Below are 18,147 nucleotides of genomic sequence, written 5' to 3'. Positions count from 1 at the left end.
AGCAGACAAAATAATGAAAATAATTTTGACCTGGGATTCTGTTTGATTTCTGTTGTAAGAACTTAGTTGTTTGGAAAAGGATGTTGGGGGAAGGTTACAGGAATTTTCTTGGTTTAAAAAGTGTCGGGTTATTAGTTCTGTTTTCTGGGCTCATAAAGATTATCTTAGATTAATTAAAGTGGAACTTTTCCTCAAGCTGTGGGGATTTGCTGAGCAAATTTGCTGTTTCCTTAATCCCTGCTGCTTTATCAGGGAAAGAGTTTATGTGGTTCTTAGTCAAGAAGCCACGTGAAGGTGTATTTTCTTTGGAGAGCTGTCATTTAATCTTAAAATTTGTATAAATTCATCTTTATACATTGATTTATGTGAAGAAAAAATAATTTCCATTAAAGCTTTTTACCTTTTTTTTGTTGTTAATAATCAGAAAGCTATGGTGCACGTAGCATAACTTTTAGGTCTTTTTGGATCTTTATAGGTCTTTAGTTTTCTTAGTGAATACAGTGGGTAAGATACTTGGAATTCAGTGCAATCAATCGTAGGTCAGTTGTGGAGATTTATTTTAGAATTATTGCATATTACTGCTGGAAGTGACTTTAGAGATTATCTTATGATGCCCCTTAACTTTTGTTTACAAGGAAATTGAGAACCTTAGGCTAAGTGACTTCTAGAAGGCTAATTATTGATGGACCTGGGACTAGATCCCATTGATTGTGGTTCCTTTTTCCTCAGATTATAACCTTTCCCTCATGTGCACAGTCATTTAACCATCTTTCATATGTAATCATGATACTGCTTATGTAGAGGTGCACTCTCCTGTTAAATAGGCAAATTGGATGGGTCATACTAACAAGGTAGATTTATTTTTTTTTTTTATTTTTTATTTTTTTCAACATCTTTATTGAAGTATAATTGCTTTACAATGGTGTGCTAGCTTCTGCTTTACAACAAAGTGAATCAGTTACACATATACATATGTTGCCATATCTCTTCCCTCTTGCATCTCCCTCCCTCCCACCCTCCCTATCCCACCCCTCTAGGTGGTCACAAAGCACCGAGCTGATCTCCCTGTGCTATGCGGCTGCTTCCCACTAGTTATCTATTTTACATTTGGTAGTGTATATATGTCCATGACACTCTCTCACCCTGTCACATCTCACTCCTCCCCCTCCCCATATCCTCAAGTCCATTCTCTAGTAGGTCTGTGTCTTTATTCCCATCTTGCCACTAGGTTCTTCATGACCTCTTTTTTTTTTTTTTTTTTCCCTTAGATTCCATATATATGTGTTAGCATACTGTATTTGTTTTTCTCTTTCTGACTTACTTCACTCTGTATGACAGACTCTAACTCCATCCACCTCATTACAAACACCTCCATTTCATTTCTTTTTATGGCTGAGTAATATTCCATTGTATATATGTGCCACATCTTCTTTATCCATTCATCTGATGATGGACACCTAGGTTGCTTCCATGTCCTGGCTATTGTAAACAGAGCTGCAATGAATATTTTGGTACATGACTCTTTCTGAATTATGGTTTTCTCAGGGTATATGCCCAGTAGTGGGATTGCTGGGTCATATGGTAGTTCTATTTTTAGTTTTTTAAGGAACCTCCATACTGTTCTCCATAGTGGCTGTATCAATTTACATTCCCACCAACAGTGCAAGAGTGTTCCCTTTTCTCCACACCCTCTCCAGCATTTATTGTTTCTAGATTTTTTGATGATGGCCATTCTGACCGGTGTGAGATGATACCTCATTGTAGTTTTGATTTGCATTTCTCTAATGATTAATGATGTTGAGCATTCTTTCATGTGTCTGTTGGCAATCTGTATCTCTTCTTTGGAGAAATGTCTATTTAGGTCTTCTGCCCATTTTTGGATTGGGTTGTTTGTTTTTTTGTTATTGAGCTGCATGAGCTGCTTGTAAATCTTGGAGATTAATCCTTTGTCCGTTGCTTCATTTGCAAATATTTTCTCCCATTCTGAGGGTTGTCTTTTGGTCTTGTTTATGGTTTCCTTTGCTGTGCAAAAGCTTTTAAGTTTCATTAGGTCCCATTTGTTTATTTGTGTTTTTATTTCCATTTCTCTAGGACCTGGGTCAAAAAGGATCTTGCTGTGACTTATGTCATACAGTGTTCTGCCTATGTTTTCCTCTAAGAGTTTGATAGTGTCTGGCCTTACACTTAGGTCTTTAATCCATTTTGAGTTTATTTTTGTGTATGGTGTTAGGGAGTGTTCTAATTTCATACTTTTACATGTACCTGTCCAATTTTCCCAGCACCACTTATTGAAGAGGCTGTCTTTTCTCCACTGTATATGCTTGCCTCCTTTATCAAAGATAAGGTGACCATATGTGCGTGGGCTTATCTCTGGGCTTTCTATCCTGTTCCATTGATCTATATTTCTGTTTTTGTGCCAGTACCAAACTGTCTTGATTACTGTAGCTTTGTAATATAGTCTGAAGTCAGGGAGCCTGATTCCTCCAGCTCCATTTTTCGTTCTCAAGATTGCTTTGGCTATTCGGGGTCTTTTGTGTTTCCATACAAATTGTGAAATTTTTTGTTCTAGTTCTGTGAAAAATGCCAGTGGTAGTTTGATAGGGATTGCATTGAATCTGTAGATTGCTTTGGGTAGCAGAGTCATTTTCACAATGTTGATTCTTCCAATCCAAGAACATGGTATATCTCTCCATCTATTTGTATCATCTTTAATTTCTTTCATCAGTGTCCTATAATTTTCTGCATACAGGTCTTTTGTCTCCTTAGGTAGGTTTATTCCTAGATATTTTATTCTTTTTGTTGCAATGGTAAACGGGAGTGTTTTCTTAATTTCACTTTCAGATTTTTCATCATTAGTATACAGGAATGCAAGAGATTTCTGTGCATTAATTTTGTATCCTGCTACTTTACCAAATTCATTGATTAGCTCTAGTAGTTTTCTGGTAGCATCTTTTGGATTCTCTATGTATAGTATCATGTCATCTGCAAACAGTGACAGCTTTACTTCTTCTTTTCCGATTTGGATTCCTTTTATTTCTTTTTCGTCTCTGATTGCTGTGGCTAACACTTCCAAAACTATGTTGAATAATAGTGGTGAGAGTGGGCAACCTTGTCTTGTTCCTGATCTTAGTGGAAATGGTTTCAGTTTTTCACCATTGAGGACAATGTTGGCTGTGGGTTTGTCATATACGGCCTTTATTATGTTGAGGAAAGTTCCCTCTCTGCCTACTTTCTGCAGGACTTTTATCATAAATGGGTGTTGAATTTTGTCGAAAGCTTTCTCTGCATCTATTGAGATGATCATATGGTTTTTCTCCTTCAATTTGTTAATATGATGTATCACGTTGATTGATTTGCGTATATTGAAGAATCCTTGCATTCCTGGAATAAACCCCACTTGATCATGGTGTATGATCCTTTTAATGTGCTGTTGGATTCTGTTTGCTAGTATTTTGTTGAGGATTTTTGCATCTATGTTCATCAGTGATATTGGCCTGTAGTTTTCTTTCTTTGTGACATCTTTGCCTGGTTTTGGTATCAGGGTGATGGTGGCCTCGTAGAATGAGTTGGGGAGTGTTCCTCCCTCTGCAATATTTTGGAAGAGTTTGAGAAGGATAGGTGTTAGCTCTTCTCTAAATGTTTGATAGAATTCGCCTGTGAAGCCATCTGGTCCTGGGCTTTTGTGTGTTGGAAGATTTTTAATCACAGTTTCAATTTCAGTGCTTGTGATTGGTCTGTTCATATTTTCTATTTCTTCCTGGTTCAGTCTCGGCAGGTTGTGCATTTCTAAGAATCTGTCCATTTCTTCCAGGTTGTCCATTTTATTAGCATAGAGTTGCTTGTAGTAATCTCTTATGATCGTTTGTATTTCTGCAGTGTCAGTGGTTACTTCTCCTTTTTCATTTCTAATTCTATTAATTTGAGTCTTCTCCTTTTTTCTCTTGATGAGTCTGGCTAATGGTTTATCAATTTTGTTTATCTTCTCAAAGAACCAGCTTTTAGTTTCATTGATTTTTGCTATTGTTTCCTTCATTTCTTTTTCATTTATTTCTGATCCGATCTTTATGATTTCTTTCCTTCTGCTAGCTTTGGGGTTTTTTTGTTCTTCTTTCTCTAATTGCTTTAGGTGCAAGGTTAGGTTGTTTATTCGAGATGTTTCCTGTTTCTTGATGTAGGCTTGTATTGCTATAAACTTCCCTCTTAGAACTGCTTTTGCTGCATCCCATAGGTTTTGGATCGTCGTGTCTCCATTGTCATTTGTTTCTAGGTATTTTTTGATTTCCCCTTTGATTTCTTCAGTGATCACTTCGTTATTAAGTAGTGTATTGTGTAGCCTCCATGTGTTTGTATTTTTTACAGATCTTTTCCTGTAATTGATATCTAGTCTCATAGCGTTGTGGTCGGAAAAGATACTTGATACGATTTCAATTTTTTTAAATTTACCAAGGCTTGATTTGTGACCCAAGATATGATCTATCCTGGAGAATGTTCCATGAGCACTTGAGAAAAATGTGTATTCTGTTGTTTTTGGGTGGAATGTCCTATAAATATCAATTAAGTCCATCTTGTTTAATGTATCATTTAAAGCTTGTGTTTCCTTATTTATTTTCATTTTGGATGATCTGTCCATTGGTGAAAGTGGGGTGTTAAAGTCCCCTACTATGATTGTGTTACTGTCGATTTCCCCTTTTATGGCTGTTAGTATTTGCCTTATGTATTGAGGTGCTCCTATGTTGGGTGCATAAATATTTACAATTGTTATACCTTCCTCTTGGATCGATCCCTTGATCATTATATAGTGTCCGTCTTTGTCTCTTGTAATTGTCTTTATTTTAAAGTCTATTTTGTCTGATATGAGAATTGCTACTCCAGCTTTCTTTTGATTTCCATTTGCATGGAATATCTTTTTCCATCCCCTCACTTTCAGTCTGTATGTGTCTCTAGGTCTGAAGTGGGTCTCTTGTAGACAGCATATATATGGGTCTTGTTTTTGTATCCATTCAGCCAGTCTGTGTCTTTTGGTGGGAGCATTTAATCCATTTACATTTAAGGTAATTATCGATATGTATGTTCCTATTCCCATTTTCTTAAATGTTTTGGGTTTGTTATTGTAGGTGTTTTCCTTCTCTTGTGTTTCTTGCCTAGAGAAGTTCCTTTAGCATTTGTTGTAAAGCTGGTTTGGTGGTGCTGAACTCTCTCAGCTTTTGTTTGTCTGTAAAGGTTTTAATTTCTCCATCAAATCTGAATGAGATCCTTGCTGGGTAGAGTAATCTTGGTTGTAGGTTTTTCTCCTTCATCACTTTAAGTATATCCTGCCACTCCCTTCTGGCTTGCAGCGTTTCTGCTGAAAGATCAGCTGTTAACCTTATGGGGATGCCCTTGTGTGTTATCTGTTGTTTTTCCCTTGCTGCTTTTAATATGTTTTCTTTATATTTAATTTTTGATAGTTTGATTAATATGTGTCTTGGTGTGTTTCTCCTTGGATTTATCCTGTATGGGACTCTCTGTGCTTCCAGGACTTGATTAACTATTTCCTTTCCCATATTAGGGAAGTTTTCAACTATAATCTCTTCAAATATTTTCTCAGTCCCTTTCTTTTTCTCTTCTTCTTCTGGGACCCCTATAATTCGAATGTTGGTGCGTTTAATGTTGTCCCAGAGGTCTCTGAGACTGTCCTCAGTTCTTTTCATTCTTTTTTCTTTATTCTGGTCTGCAGTAGTTATTTCCACCATTTTATCTTCCAGGTCACTTATCCGTTCTTCTGCCTCAGTTATTCTGCTATTGATCCCATCTAGAGTATTTTTAATTTCATTTATTGTGCTTGTCATCGTTTCTTGGTTCCTCTTTAGTTCTTCTACGTCCTTGTTAAATGTTTCTTGCATTTTGTCTATTCTATTTCCAAGACTTTGGATCATCCTTACTATCATTATTCTGAATTCTTTTTCAGGTAGACTACCTATTTCCTCTTCATTTGTTAGGTCTGGTGTGTTTTGACCCTGCTCCTTCATCTGCTGTGTGTTTTTCTGTCTTCTCATTTTGCTTATCTTACTGTGTTTGGGGTCTCCTTTTCACAGGCTGCAGGTTCGTAGTTCCCGTTGTTTTTGGTATCTGTCCCCAGTGGCTAAGGTTGGTTCAGTGGGTTGTGTAGGTTTCCTGGTGGAGGGAACTAGTGCCTGTGTTCTGGTGGATGAGGCTGGATGTTGTCTTTCTGGTGGGTTCGTCTGGTGGTGTGTTTTGGGGTGTCTGTGGCCTTATTATGATTTTAGGCAGCCTCTCTGTTAATGGATGGGGCTGTGTTCCTGTCTTGCTAGTTGTTTGGCATAGGGTGTCCAGCACTGTAGCTTGCTGGTCGTTGAGTGAAGCTGGGTCTTGATGTTGAGATGGAGATCTGTGAGAGATTTTCACCGTTTGGTATTACGTGGAGCTGGGAGGTCTCTTGTGGACCAGTGTCCTGAAGTTGGCTCTCCCACCTCAGAGGCACAGCCCTGATGCCTGGCTGGAGCACCAAGAGCCTTTCATCCACACGGCTCAGAATAAAAGGGAGAAAAAATGGAAAGAAAGAAAAAAAGAGGATAAAATAAAATAAAATAAAGCAATTATAATAAAAAATAAGAAAAAAAATTATTAAGAGTAAATTTAATAAGAAAAAAAAATTTTTTTTTAATTTTTAAAAATAGATTTATTAATTTTTTATACTAAAAATAAGAAAAAAATTATTTAGAAAAAATTTATTAAGAAAAAAAATTTTTTAATTTTTTAAAATAAAAAATATGAAAAAACTTATTAAAAATTTTTTTTAAAAATAGAAAATAAGGAAAAAATTATTAAGAAAACATTTATTAGGGAAAAAAAAATTTTTAAGCCAAAAAAAAAAAAAAAAAAAAAAACGGATGGACCTAACCCTAGGACTAACGGTGAGAGCAAAGCTATACAGACAAAATCTCACCCAGAAGCATACACATCTACACTCACAAAAAAAAGGAAAAGGGGAAAAGTTAATATATCCTGCTCCCAAAGTCCATCTCCTAAATTTGGGATGATTCGTTGTCTATTCAGGTATTCAACAGATGCAGGCACATCAAGTTGTTTGTGGAGCTTTAATCCGCTGCTTCTGAGGCTGCTGGGAGAGATTTCCCTTTCTCTTCTTTGTTCGTACAGCTCCCGGGGTTCAGCTTTGGATTTGGACCCGCCTCTGCATGTAGGTCCCCTGAGGGCGTCTGTTCCCCGCCCAGACAGAACGGGGTTAAAGGAGCAGCTGATTCGGGGGCTCTAGCTCAGTCAGGCCGGGGGGAGGGAGCGGTACGGAGGAGGCGGGGCGAGCCTGCGGCGGCAGAAGCCGGCGTGACGTTGCAGCAGCCTGAGGCGCGCCGTGCGCTCTCCCGGGGAAGTTGTCCCCGGATTACGGGAGCCTGGCCGTGGCGGGCTGCACAGGCTCCCGGGAGGGGCGGTGTGGAGAATGACCTGTGCTCGCCCACAGGCTGTTTGGTGGCGGCAGCAGCAGCCTTAGCGTCTCATGCCCGTCTCTGGGGTCCGCGCTGATAGCCGCGGCTCGCGCCCGTCTCTGGAGTTCGTTTAAGTGGCGCTCTGAATCCCCTCTCCTTGCACGCCGCGAAACAAAGAGGCAAGAAAAAGTCTCCTGCCTCTTCGGCAGCTGCAGACTTTTTCTCGTGCACCCTCCCGGCTAGTTGTGGTGCGCTAGACCCTTCAGGCTGTGTTCACGCAGCCAACCCCAGTCCTCTCCCTGGGATCCGACCGAAGCCCGCGCCTCAGCTCCCAGCCCCCGCCCGCCCCGGCGGGTGAGCAGACAAGCCTCTCGGGCTGGTGAGTGCTGCTCGGCGCCGAGCCTCTGTGCGGGAATCTCTCCGTTTTTCCCTCTGCGTCCCTGTTGCTGTGGGATCCGCGCTGATAGCCGCGGCTCGCGCCCGTCTCTGGAGCTCGTTTAGGCGGCGCTCTGAATCCCCTCTCCCCGCGCGCCGCGAAACAAAGAGGCAAGAAAAATTCTCTTGCCTCTTTGGCAGCTGCAGTCTTTTTCCCGGACTCCCTGCCGGCTAGCACCGAAGCCCGAGCCCCAGCTCCCAGGCCCCGCCCGCCCCGGCGGCTGAGCAGACAAGCCTCTCGGGCTGGTGAGTGCTGGTCGGCACCGCTCCTCTGTGCGGGAATCTCCGCTTTGCCCTCCGCACCAATGTGGCTGCGCTCTCCTCCGTGGCTCCGAAGCTTCCCCCCTCTGCTACCCGCAGTCTCTGCCCACGAAGGGGCTTCCTAGTGTGTGGAAACCTTTCCTCCTTCACAGCTCCCTCCCACTGGTGCAGGTCCCGTCCCTATTCTTTTGTCTCTGTTATTTCTTTTTTCTTTTGCCCTACCCAAGTACGTGGGGATTTTCTTGCCTTTTGGGAGGTCTGACGTCTTCTGCCAGCGTTCAGTGGGTGTTCTGTAGGAGCAGTTCCACGTGTAGATGTATTTCTCATGTATCTGTGGGGAGGAAGGTGATCTCCGCGTCTTACTCTTCCGCCATCTTGCCCCTCCCTCGGTAGATTTATTTTTGATGAGGTTGTAGGTTATCAGGATTGCCCTGCCCTCCACAGGTATCATTTTCTGCAAGACAAATGTAAATAACCTAGTTGCCAATCCGTAACACCTCTTTTCCTATCCCATTAATAGTGAGGTCAGGATGGAGAACAAAGGTCTACCCAGATAAAGAGTTGGTTTTTCTTTAGTAACCTTTTGTGTGTGCGGGAACAGACTTCTGAAACATAAAATGGGAACCATTTACCTCACTTCCCAAGGACACTATGGTTAAAGCCTTTTTGACCTGGTGAACTAGCTTCCTGACCAGTTCTGTACAGCTTGCAGGTACAGCTGGTCATCGGAAAGTTCTTACAGCATGCCCATGGTTTGGGAGTGGAGCCAGGGGTGGGTTGGGATTTAAGGCTATGGGAGCTTCATTACTTTCTTTCCACAAAGCTCAGCATTCCTTACATTTTCCAGAGGCCATACATCTTTCTTAAAATCCATTGCATTTTTTCTGCTACATCTTGCTAAGTGTCTCAGAGAAATTAGTGTGTACTTCTCAGTGGATCTTTCTGTCTTCTGAAGAGAAAAACTGAACCATCTGTATATAAATCTGTTGAACTAAAACAATGCTAGGAGTATTTTCCATTATCTCAGGTCTCATGTGTTTTCCTTATTTTGAACCGTCTGCTGTGACAAGTAAAGAAACTGAACTGACTCACCCTCCAGTCTCCTTTGTTTCTTCCCTCCTCCACCAAAGAAATACTAGTTTCTATAATTGCATTTAGGTATACGTACTGAGTTGCTTTTTTAAAAACTTAAACATAATATCAAGTTTCTGCTTCCTTTTTGAGAATGTGATGTGCTAAAGAAATATAAGTACTTCTGTGTGTAATAAAATCTTGAGCACATTTTGTATTTAATATAATCTCATTAGTTCTAAATACAGTAACTGGGAAGAATTTGAGTGACAGGCTACTTCTTGTGTCTTTCACTTTTTAGAGTATTTACAGTTTTTTGTAATTATTGCCTGACAGTTTAGGTAATATTTTAAGAGGTTTGCTAAAATTATTGAAGTTTAAAAACTTTATAATTAAAATGATTAAAATAGTAAGTCTATTACTTGGCCTCTTCCTGAGTCTGCTATGTTTTTTTTTTAAAAAAATTCTCATTGTGAAATATAAAGCACATATAAGGTCAAGAAATAGAACTTTGCCAACACTGCAAAAGCCCCCTCATGTCTCTTCCCAAACAGTATTTCCCTCCCCCTCGCCTAAGGTAACCACTATCTTGATTCTTTTTTTTTTCAATTTTTTTCTTTTTATTAAAATTTTTTAAATATAATTTTTAAAGTTTGCCATCCATTTACAGTTATTGCAAAATAATGGCTATATTCCCTGTGTTGTACAATAATCCTTGTAGCCTATCTCACACCCAGTAGTTTGTACCCCCCACTCCTCCACCCCTATATTCCCTGCCCCTCCGCCACTGGTAACCAACCATTAGTTCTCTATATCTGTGAATCTGCTTTTTTTTTGGTTAGTTTTGCTTAGTTTGTTGTATTTTTTAGATTCCACATGTAAGTGATATCATACATATGTCTTTCTCTGTCTGACTTATTTCACTTAGCATAATGCTCTCCAGGTCCATCCATGTTGCTGCAAATGGCAAAATTTTGTTCTTTTTTTTTTTTTTTTTTTATAAACAACGGAAATTTATTTCACACAGTTTTTTTTTTTTTTTTTTTTTTATTTATGGCTGTGTTGGGTCTTCGTTTCTGTGCGAGGGCTTTCTCCAGTTGTGGCAAGTGGGGGCCACTCTTCATCGCGGTGCGCGGGCCTCTCACTATCGCGGCCTCTCTTGTTGCGGAGCACAGGCTCCAGACGCGCAGGCTCAGTAATTGTGGCTCACGGGCCCAGCTGCTCCGCGGCATGTGAGATCTTCCGGGACCAGGGCTCGAACCCGTGTCCCCTGCATTGGCAGGCGGATTCTTAACCACTGCGCCACCAGGGAAGCCCTATTTTGTTCTTTTTTATGGCTGAGTAGTATTCCATTTGTGTGTGTGTGTGTGCGTGTGTGTGTGTATCATATCATCTTTATCCATTCATCTGTTGATGGACGCTTAGGTTGCTTCCATACCTTGGTAATTGTAAATAAGGCTGCTATGAACATTGGGGTGCATGTATCTTTTCAAATCACTCTACTGATTCTTATAGTAATAAGTTTCTTGCTTTTCTTTATAGTTTTATCACCCAACCATGTATTCCTAAACACTATTGTTTAGTTTGCCTGCTTTATAAAAAAAAAAAACAAAAAAAACCAAAACTGTGTAAATGGATTTGAACAATTTGTGTTCTTTTGTATTTGGCTTCTTTTGCTCATAATTATGTTTGTGAATCAACATTACATGCACACAGTTTTCAAAAAGTTTTAATTACATAGAGAAAATGGAATAGGAAAAACAGTGGAGGGACATAGGAGTTAAGATGCATAGTTTACTAATGGCTTTGCCTCTAACTAGCAAAGATGGCTTAGAGCAAGTCGAACTGTCAGGATCTCTTTTTTCTTCTCTAAAGCATGATAGAATGTGTTTCAGTAATTGATAGGACCCCTTTAGCTCTAAGATGTGATGAAACTGGATAAATAAATGTTATACTGTGCTGCCCTTAATTTCTTTCATTTTTGTTTTCATTAGGTTGTCTTGGAGATACCCAGTTTTGTTTTAGATTTCGACAGTCTTCTGGGAGGAGGGTGTCACTGCATTGTCTCCTGGATCAATTTGAGAAAGATTTACCAGTTTACTTAAAGGTTGGAAAAGTAGTAATAGAATAATGTCTATGTGAGAGGAAACTTTAGAACTCAGTTACTCAGTTACCTCATATAGCATTCAGAAATATTGTGCTTTTGTTTTGTTACTGTATTATACTGCTGAATTTCCTGAGTCTAATTCATAAGGATTTAGCATGTGAGTGAAAGAGACTTTATAAAGTTACTATTCTTAAAACATAATGCCATTGTGAATTGTAGAAATTAGAATGTTGAATTAATTTTCTTTCACGTGTTAAAACTCTTTATTTAGATGTGGAAGTGGGGTGGTAGTATACCAGTAAATATCACCCAGAGTTGAAGATTCCCTGTGGTAATCCCTACCTGCTCTATAGTAGAATTATTGTTGTCTCTTTTTGATTTTTGAATGAGCTTTGGTTTATAGTTGTTGTTTATTAAAAACAGTTTTAATAATTCAGATGATTCCTGAGTGTAGAATTTCTGTTTGGTACTTCATACTTTTATCTCTAACTGCATGAAGAACATTTCCATCTGGATGTCCTATTAGCACATCCAATAAGAACTTGACATCTTTTGCCTAAAATAAGTATTTACAGCTTACCTTCCTGGTTCCACTAATGACAGGAATCCTCTTCCAGTTAGCAAAGATGTTACCTTTTGAAATGTCTCCTATAGCCATCTTGTCCTTTTCATGACCGTTTGCTATCACTAATAACATATTCTGTCAACTGCTGATAATAAGAGCTACTACTTATTAGAGCTTTTTATGTTCTTGGCATTGTATCAATAAGCATATATTATCTTATTAATCCGCCCTATATTGTTCCAAGAGAGTTCCTTTTGCAAATGAAGGAATTGAGGGCTATTGAGGATAAAAATATTTGCCCAAAGACGTGCATCTTCTGTCTTTTTCAGTGCAATATATCTTACACAGTGTTCCCAGCTAAAGTGTACATATATATTACATAAAATAAATAAAATCTAAAATGATTACTTATTGCTTAATGAATAAAGAGCTAATGATAGTAATATTTCCTGTTTCTCACTTTTTGGGCCTTCCAAAATAAAACCTTTGCCTTTCAAATTTCCATCTTAATCTCCTTTCTATACATGTGCCATATATTAGCTAAACTGAACTGTATGCTTTTTCCTGAGGTAGCTATTTTTCTATCTCTGCGTGGTTTTGCTCAAACTCTTGGCCGTCTAAACTTGAAATGTCTTTGTCTTTGTTTAAATCATATCCATCCTTCAATGCCCAACTCAAAAACAGCTGCCTCCGCAAAATACTGATCGCCATAGACAGAAGTAACCTCTTCCCCCTTGGCCTCTTTGTAACACTTTGTGCTTTTTGCATGGTACCTGTCCTCCTATCACATACTAGTCATTTTTGTACTTTTCTTATCGCTCTTAGTTTGTGATCTCCTTAAGGAACTGTGTCTTACACATCTTTTTATCTTTTCTAACACAATGCCTTGTTCAAAGTAGGTAGTCAAAAAATATTTGTTTAAAGAATAACAATCAAATAAGGAACTGGGCCAGAGTTTATTCCATTAGGATGTAAAAACTTTGTAAGTGTTTTGGACCTTTCAAATTGTATGTTGATAAATATTGCAGTGTTTCATTATTGTTGGGTAAAAATATAACTGTCTCTGTAAGATTCAGATTGGCATTTAACTCCTTTTATTTTCTCTCTTGAAATTTTGCATTAGGATACCTCATAAGACTGATGCCTAACTCAGAATTGTAGGCAGAATTTTTTAAAAACTAAGTATAGCATTGGGGAAAACAGAATTTGATTGTTTTCTTAACTTCCATTAACTACCACAGATATGAATAAAGAACACAAACAGAGTAAGTTATAGGGGGTAAAATCTGACCTTAGTACTTTAGTTATGATTATTTCATCTTTGGGCAAGTTAGCAGGTTTTTATCTGCCAGTTATTGTCATGATTGTTGTTTGCATTGGTGGAAAAGCATAACTAGCTCTTTGTGTGTACCTCATATCTCAGTTCAAGTTTATAAAGGAACCTGCTTTTAATAAGAAAGGATGGCTATATATATGTATATATTTTTTTAATTTGTCGCTTCTTTTATAGAAGGATCCTGCTTATTTTTATGGATATGTGTATTTTCGACAAGTTCGAGACAAAACTCTAAAAAGAGGATACTTTCAGAAGGTAATTTTCATATACATTAATAGAAAAATATTTTTACATTGTGGTTAGAAGAAAAGAAATTATTAGAATGAACAGTCTTTAAAGTGTTTGATATTTTATCTTTAAACATACTAGAATTTATATTTTATCTTTTTTTTTTAGATTGTAGACACCTGTCCTTAGTTTTTTTTGGCTGCATTGGGTCATTGTTGCTGCATGCAGGCTTTCTCTAGTTGGGGCGAGTGGGGGCTACTCTTTGTTGTGGTGCATGGACTTCTCATTTTGGTGGCTTCTCTTGGAGCACGGTCTCTAGGCACGTGGGCTCAGTAGTTGCAGCACGCGGACCCTAGAGCGCGCAGGCTTCAGTAGTTGTGGCGTGTGGGCTCAGCAGTTGTGGCGTGCGGACTCTAGGGTGTGTGGGCTTCAGTAGTTGTGGTGCACGGGCTCAGTAGTTGTGGCTCGCAGGCTCTAGAGTGCAGGCTCAGTAGTTGTGGCACATGGGCTTAGTTGCTCCACGGCATGTGGGATCTTCCCGGACCAGGGATTGAACCCGTGTTCCCTGCATTGGCAAGCGGATTCTTAACCACTGTGCCACAGGGAAGTCCCTAGATTTTTAACTGCTATTGAATTTTGCCTTCCTGCTATCTCTGTACTAGATTCCTGACAGTAAGTTACAGTTATTGTATGAAACTGTCAAAACTCAGAAGAATCTGTTTAATTTTCACATTTTAGAATAAGGGAAAGAATAAACAGATTGTAACATATTTACAGCTAATAAAAGCCTGCAGTATCTTTTTTTTGAAGAGCTAGTAAATATACTTGATCAACATCTTAGTCATTATTGTTCCCACTCTAAATGTACAATCTTTTTGTTTCTAAAGATATATATATAAATATCAGTCAATTCCAACTTAATCCCAGCTAACAGGGACACACCTTTACCTTTTGTAACCAGAACATGCCCTGACCACTAATTGATGCTTAATGGAAAGATAAAAAGTAGTTTTCAAGAAAAATAGATTTTTAAAAAGTCAGCATAATCTATATCTGAAGTGGTCACAAACTATAAAGTCACAATTTCTAAGAATGTGGCTAAAACCATTGAACTCTAAAATATAACAGTCATAGGTCTTAGTTTGAAAAAGCATCACAATTTGCGCTTTCCTTTTTAGGAAGAGTTCACCTGGCTAATTCCTAATATTGCTTTGCTGACAACAATAGTAGCTAGGCTTTGGAATTATCCATGACATTAGTTTGTTTATAGGAAATTCTTTTTCCTGCACAGCAGGAAAATCTGTGAATGTGTCTTTATGCTCTTAAAATGTAGTAATAAGGTTAAACTTTTGGTGTTCTGCCACTATAGTTTTATGTTTCTTTTAACTATCTACTGTAAAAGCCTTTTTATTTTAAAATCCACACTTTTTGCTGAATTTGGCTTGTTAGTAATTGATTATATAAGAAATGGCAAACTTAAATTATAATGATTAAGAAATTAAACATTGTTTCTTTTTTCCCTCCAGTCCTTGGTTTTGATCAGCAAACTACCTTATATTCATTTTTTTCACACCGTGCTCAAACAGATAGCACCAGAGTATTTTGAAAAGAATGAACCTTATTTGGAAGCAGGTAAGTTAAACATTGTGTGAGTTAGGTACCTTTATGAAGGAGTTTAAAATTTTTTACTGGAAATGAATGAAAAAAAATTAGTTAAAAATTTTAAGGACTATATGGTAGGAGAGAGAGGTAAAACAATTCTTCTGGCATATTTACCTACAAACACCAAAGATCCTATCTTTTATTTCTTCTTTTGCAACACAGATGATGCCTATTTTTTAGGATAATAATAAACAAATATTGAGTTGCCAATTCTGATACTTAGAGTACTGTTAAACAGAAATCCTTATGTCACTCAATACAGAGAGAAGACCTCTGCTAGGTGGTGTGCTTTTGTAGCTAATTTTAGTAGTAATAAATGAGTAGGAAAACTCCCTTTAAACCTATTCTGTTGCTTTCAAAACATGTATTAACCAATTTATATCCTAGAACATAGGTGTATATCTGGTGAAATATAAGATATTTTCAGTACTTTTGCCTTTTATCTTCCATCCTTCCCAGTGTATTTTTTCTGCTATGTAGAAAGCAGAAAGTGGAGTTCTAACTTCTAATGTTCCATTTTTAATATTTTAGTATTTCCACTTATACTAAAGAAATATTTTACTATATTTTTCAGCTTGTAATGATGTTGATCGATGGCCTGCACCAATGCCAGGGAAAACATTACATCTGCCTATTATGGGGGTAGTAATGAAGGTAATAATAGCTTATATTTCATTTGTCTCCTTTTTTAGGAAGCTCACACATGAATTTTGCTTTTTAACTTCCTAATAACATTCAGTCCTGTTGTTGCTTTCACTTGTCATTGATGTGAGGAGTTACAAAGATACCGCAATTTATCCTGCTGCACAGAACCATTAGTCACACAACTCCAGGGGTCACCAGTCCCATTTTCATCCTGTAGAGTTTACATGATGCTGTCATTCTTATATAATGCATGTGAATGTAAATGCCACCTCCTAGAATTGTGCAACTTCATGGCCCGCCAGAAATGGATGGTATTGCAGAACACTTGTAGAGTTGAGTATGAGTTAGTAAAATTTAAAAGAAATTAGGAAAGCCATTGGTTCTTAGTCTTTTTTTTTTTTTTTTTTTAATACAGCAGGTCATTGGTTCTTAGTCTTAAGTGATCTTTTTAATGTGCAGTTTCAGACCAACATGTCCATCCCAGGGTATTGTTCTCTACTAAGGTTTTTTTTAATACAGTGAATTAGCATTTTGCTCTCAGGCTTTGTATGAACGTGCTGTAAGTGCTTTTGCAATTCATTTTCAAGTTGAACTTATTTTTGGCAATGTTCTCTCTTTAGATGTGCTCATTTCTGTAGGACCTCTGTTCTGTTTTTTCCATGGGAAATCATCAAAAGTAGGTCTGGGTTGAGAGTTCTCATGGTTCCCTGTGAGATTTATCCCATAGTTTGGCAAGCTTGAGAGGGTGTGTTTGGGTGTGTGTATATTAATGAAGCAAAGATTGGAACAATAAACAGGAAGTGGTATGTAGTTCATGTCCTTTTCTGTTTTTCAGCACGTTTGCTTCTCAGTGGGTTAGTGATTTCTGTGTGTATGGGAATGTGGAGACCTTGGTTCACTTACCTTCTGCTGTGACTAAAATATGACTTTAGTTTTTAATCTGACATAAGTATTTTGTTTTTATGGCTTTTTAGGCGTTGTTGAGTGTACCTTTTTAGCATCAGGATAGAGTGCTTCTGATCCCTCATTGTAGCAGGACTCGCAAGTTATAGAAAGGTCATTCTTTTGTAGCCAAAGTTAATTTCTTCTCTTTTAGGTACGGATTCCCACATGTCATGACAAGCCTGGGACAACTCAAATAGTGCAGTTAACTCAGCAGGTAGTGTGCTACTGTGGTAGAATAATCCAACGTATATAGTCTCTTTAACAGAAATTTTAAACTAGCAAATGTAGAGTTTCTTGGGTTTATGATACATTTCTGAATATCACTGAAATATCCCATTAAATAATTTTTAATGAATTGATAATAAGCTTCCTAATGTTTTTCCAACTTTTTTTTCTTTTTGTTTCTCTAGTAGACACTGGAGAACTCAGAATTTATACTGTAATTGTGAGGACAAGGAGAAAATTATCTTTTGAAAAAGATTAAACAAGGTTTAATTCTAACAAAACCTCTTATCTTAGAAGAGTGGTCAACAGACTTCTGTTTTTAGGAAACTTGAATCAAAAGGATTCTGTAGTTATAATTGCCTTTCATTTTTCCCAAAGTTACATTTGTTCGTGGGTGGGGATGAATTTTTCATTTGAAATGATTTAACCGGTATATTAGCACTCCCATTGTCCTTTGAATTAAATAAAAATGGAAAACAAATTTTGCTTGTTATATATATCAACTGGTATTATGGTAGTATTTCATACAGTTGAGAATTAATCTAACATCTGACCACTGGATTAATGTTTTATCGGTGGAATCTATGTTGTCCTTGACCTTCTGCTGTGTTAGGGGAGACTGTTAAGACCCATTCTCTTTGTAGCTGCTTCTGGAGGAAGAGACTCTTAGAAGACAGGGCAACATGGCTGATTGATTATGGGATAGATAGGCATATTATAAAAGTCAGTTTCTGGCAGTTTTAGTGACATCTTGTCTATATTTTTTTTCTTTTTTATCTCTTAGGGAGACACACATATATCTGTTATTTTACCTACTGTTCATGAGGTGGATCTTTTCAGGTAAAGACTAAAAAATTTTGTTAACTGCCTTGTCTCATTTGCTTTATGATATTGTTGTTAATTTCTTTAGAAAGTGAATGTTCCTATATAAAATGTGGAAAAAACTGGAAGAAAATAGTCATGTTTCACATGTGGTAAATCAGTGGTTCATCCCTGACTGCATGTCAGTTGCTTTGACTACTAGGGAAATTTGGATATGGATTGGGTATTACATGGTACACACAAATTATTTTTGTTTGGTTGGGTGTGAGAATGGTAAATAAATAATTTTTTTTCTAGGGATGGCCTTTTTTGGGGAGTTGGGGGGAGTGGGTTGAGAGCATAAAGCATGATACTCCAGAATGGGAATATAAAAGTGGTGCTAAAAGAAGACTATGATTTCCCT

General features: G+C 37.9%; 1 protein-coding gene across 4 annotated transcripts in view; it reads left to right on the top strand.

The window, feature by feature from the left end:
- DENND6A (DENN domain containing 6A) overlaps positions 1-18,147 on the top strand; it is a 61,784-nt gene that overhangs the window by 19,266 nt on the left and 24,371 nt on the right. For all 4 annotated transcript variants that reach the window (XM_061197030.1, XM_061197029.1, XM_061197028.1 and 1 more), the window contains 6 exons: positions 11,204-11,316; positions 13,392-13,472; positions 14,972-15,077; positions 15,682-15,761; positions 16,849-16,911; positions 17,707-17,762. In XM_061197030.1, the coding sequence (XP_061053013.1) occupies positions 11,204-11,316; positions 13,392-13,472; positions 14,972-15,077; positions 15,682-15,761; positions 16,849-16,911; positions 17,707-17,762 (499 nt within the window). The remainder of the gene's footprint in view (positions 1-11,203; positions 11,317-13,391; positions 13,473-14,971; positions 15,078-15,681; positions 15,762-16,848; positions 16,912-17,706; positions 17,763-18,147) is intronic.

This window comes from Eubalaena glacialis, chromosome 7 (assembly GCF_028564815.1).
Source record: "Eubalaena glacialis isolate mEubGla1 chromosome 7, mEubGla1.1.hap2.+ XY, whole genome shotgun sequence".
Taxonomy (NCBI): Eukaryota; Metazoa; Chordata; class Mammalia; order Artiodactyla; family Balaenidae; genus Eubalaena; species Eubalaena glacialis.
Note: the sequence above shows the minus strand (reverse complement) of the source record. Positions and strands in the feature narration are given on the sequence as shown.